This window comes from Fulmarus glacialis, unplaced genomic scaffold, assembly GCF_000690835.1.
Source record: "Fulmarus glacialis isolate BGI_N327 unplaced genomic scaffold, ASM69083v1 scaffold5292, whole genome shotgun sequence".
NCBI lineage: Eukaryota > Metazoa > Chordata > Aves > Procellariiformes > Procellariidae > Fulmarus > Fulmarus glacialis.
Genome location: NW_009199655.1, coordinates 629 through 3,012, shown reverse-complemented (window position 1 = coordinate 3,012; position 2,384 = coordinate 629). Strand labels below are relative to the sequence as shown.

The window sequence follows — 2,384 nt, the reverse complement described above, 5'->3', positions numbered from 1 at the left end:
CACAGTTCAGATATTACCAGGCAATCGGATAAGCTGATCAACCACACACGTTGAATGCAGTTCTCCAAGAGAATCAATAAGCATGTGGATTAGGGTGATCCAGCTGATAATGTCAGAAGCTTTTTGAACATTTCATAGGAGGTCTCAAAGGCTCTTAAAGAAATCAAGCTGTGAGATAAGAGGAATGATCATCTCACAGATTAGTAACTGGTTGAGAACTAGGAAATAAAGTGAGCTTTTACAACTGAAGGTTACCAGTAGGGCCTCTTGCACATGACAGAAACTGTGCTAAGTGTGTCCTAGAGTGATCTGCAAGAGGTGGTGAATAACGAGGTGCCAATTCTCAATCTAAACTTGATTCAAGAAAGTCAAATCTGTTTGAAACAGAATCCACTGAACATTTCCAGTTTTCTCAGCCTTTCCTCCAGTCCCTTAATCATCTTAGTGGCCCTTTGCTGGACTCTCTCCAGTGTGTCCATATCTCTCTTGTACCAGGAGCCCAGAACCGGACACAATACTCCAGGTTTGGCCTCACCAGTGCTGAGCAGACAGGAAAAAACTTGTAGAAGAATTCAAAGACACTAAAAGATTAGGCAACAATATGACACAATAGCACATGAAGAAACATAAGCTTATATAAACCAAGTTCTGTGTTAAATACTTAGAGGAGAAGGAGATCACTGTCCCTCAAACAGCAGTGACCAAAATCCAGGAAGAACATTCTTCATTACTAAAATGGGACCATACACATTCCCGAACCCAGATCTTCAATACCATATGCTCTTTCACACCACACTACATGATGGGTTAACAAAGCTAGGAGAGATTTGGCAAAAGGAACAAGGAAATTGAATAGTTTATCTACCATATGTTAGGAGCTATGGAAGGAGAAGAATTAATAGACCTCAGACCATCAGTGGCCAGTGATTATTTGCAGTTTCTCTTCATGTAGCTAGGAAGCATCTGGCAATATGGAGGCTGTTTTAATAAAACTTCATGTGAGTGTATAGTTGTGAACTTGAAATATTCTCCCACAATGAGTTTAAAATGGAATTAGAGCTCTGATGACTATTTAACAGCAATCTGGATGCATTATCCATCCCAATACATCTGCAGCTCTGCTGATTTCCAGGTTCTAGCAGATCTCACAGGTGTCAGAGGAGAAAACCCAGCCCACCCAAACTCTACCGACTTCTGATGGAGACAGGAAAATGAGCAAGACAATTCTTTGATCTGACCCTGTAGGGATCAGAATATAAGAATTACTCAATGATTTATTTATTTCCTCCCCCTTTCCTTACCTGTGCTCCTGTTAGTCTGGAGTGTAGCTGTTGTCTGGCTGTTTCTAACAGCTGATTCTTGGTCTTCAGCTCTGCTTCTAGTTTGTATCTGTTGAGAGGTCTGTATCAAAGACATCAAAGACTTGGGGCAAAAATATCACTATTACACACCTTCTCTTTTACTTCCACAAACATGCCCTTTTTTGAAGCATTTGCTCTTGTTTCTGACCAAGAGCTTTAATCAGAAAACTTGGCAAGAAAGCTGTACATGGGTGAGAGCTCATCCTAACCCTCCAAGAGGGAACATTATTGCATGAGGGCAACTAATAGAAATTTGAGGAAACATACCCTCTTGTAGCTGTCTTCTTTGAAGGCGGTTCCACTTTCTTGGTAGATTTAGGCAACCTTAAAGGACGGGTAAAATACAATTACCAGAAGACCGCTGCATTCTTGCAGATTACCAAGTCTGTTAGTTTGACAAAATCTGCAAAATGCTACGCCATCTTTAGGACATTTGCCAAGCAATAAATCCATCAATACTTTACTTTCTTTTACCCTTGGTTTGTAGCTTTGAAGACACCATCTGCTGGAATGTTTGAGCTAAAGTTAAAATTGGGATCTCTGTTGAACTCCAGATCTGCTGTTTTGCTGACGCATTGTTTCTTTGAAGGAAAATCCATTTGCATTTCTGCAAGAAAAAGACAACAATGAAAACACTACAGTCTACAAGAGATCACCATAATACACAGAGCTACTGGATCTCTTAAGCCTTCAATTTGAGGTAAATCACAATTATATCTGGCTAGAATGGAGACTTTAAGGTAGCGACAACTAAGGGCAGTCTTCAAACTTTACCCAGGATTAAGGGTCCAGAACAAGATAGCAGTGTTAAAACATAGTTACCAGGCTAGCACTAGTGAAAGCAAGTTTGAAAGTGATAATACATGATAATAAAGGAGGTTTCAACACCAAGCAGACAGCATGCCACAGGGTTCCAAGCAAAGTTGTTCAGTACTGGAAGCAAAACAAACACAGCACACTTGAAGCTCTCAGTTAAGAGAGCTTATTTCAATATAAAATTGCTCTCTTTCAATTTCAATTCGC

At 40.1% G+C, this 2,384-nt stretch overlaps 1 protein-coding gene across 1 annotated transcript in view; it reads right to left on the bottom strand.

Annotated features, from left to right (window-relative positions):
* Window positions 1-1,968, bottom strand: part of KNSTRN (kinetochore-localized astrin/SPAG5 binding protein) — a gene marked incomplete at its 5' end in the record, with an annotated part of 4,754 nt that extends 2,786 nt beyond the window's left edge. The window contains 3 exons of the mRNA XM_009573322.1: window positions 1,302-1,401; window positions 1,629-1,685; window positions 1,836-1,968. Of these exons, the coding sequence (XP_009571617.1) occupies window positions 1,302-1,401; window positions 1,629-1,685; window positions 1,836-1,968 (290 nt within the window). The remainder of the gene's footprint in view (window positions 1-1,301; window positions 1,402-1,628; window positions 1,686-1,835) is intronic.
* Between the last annotated feature and the right edge of the window lie 416 nt (window positions 1,969-2,384).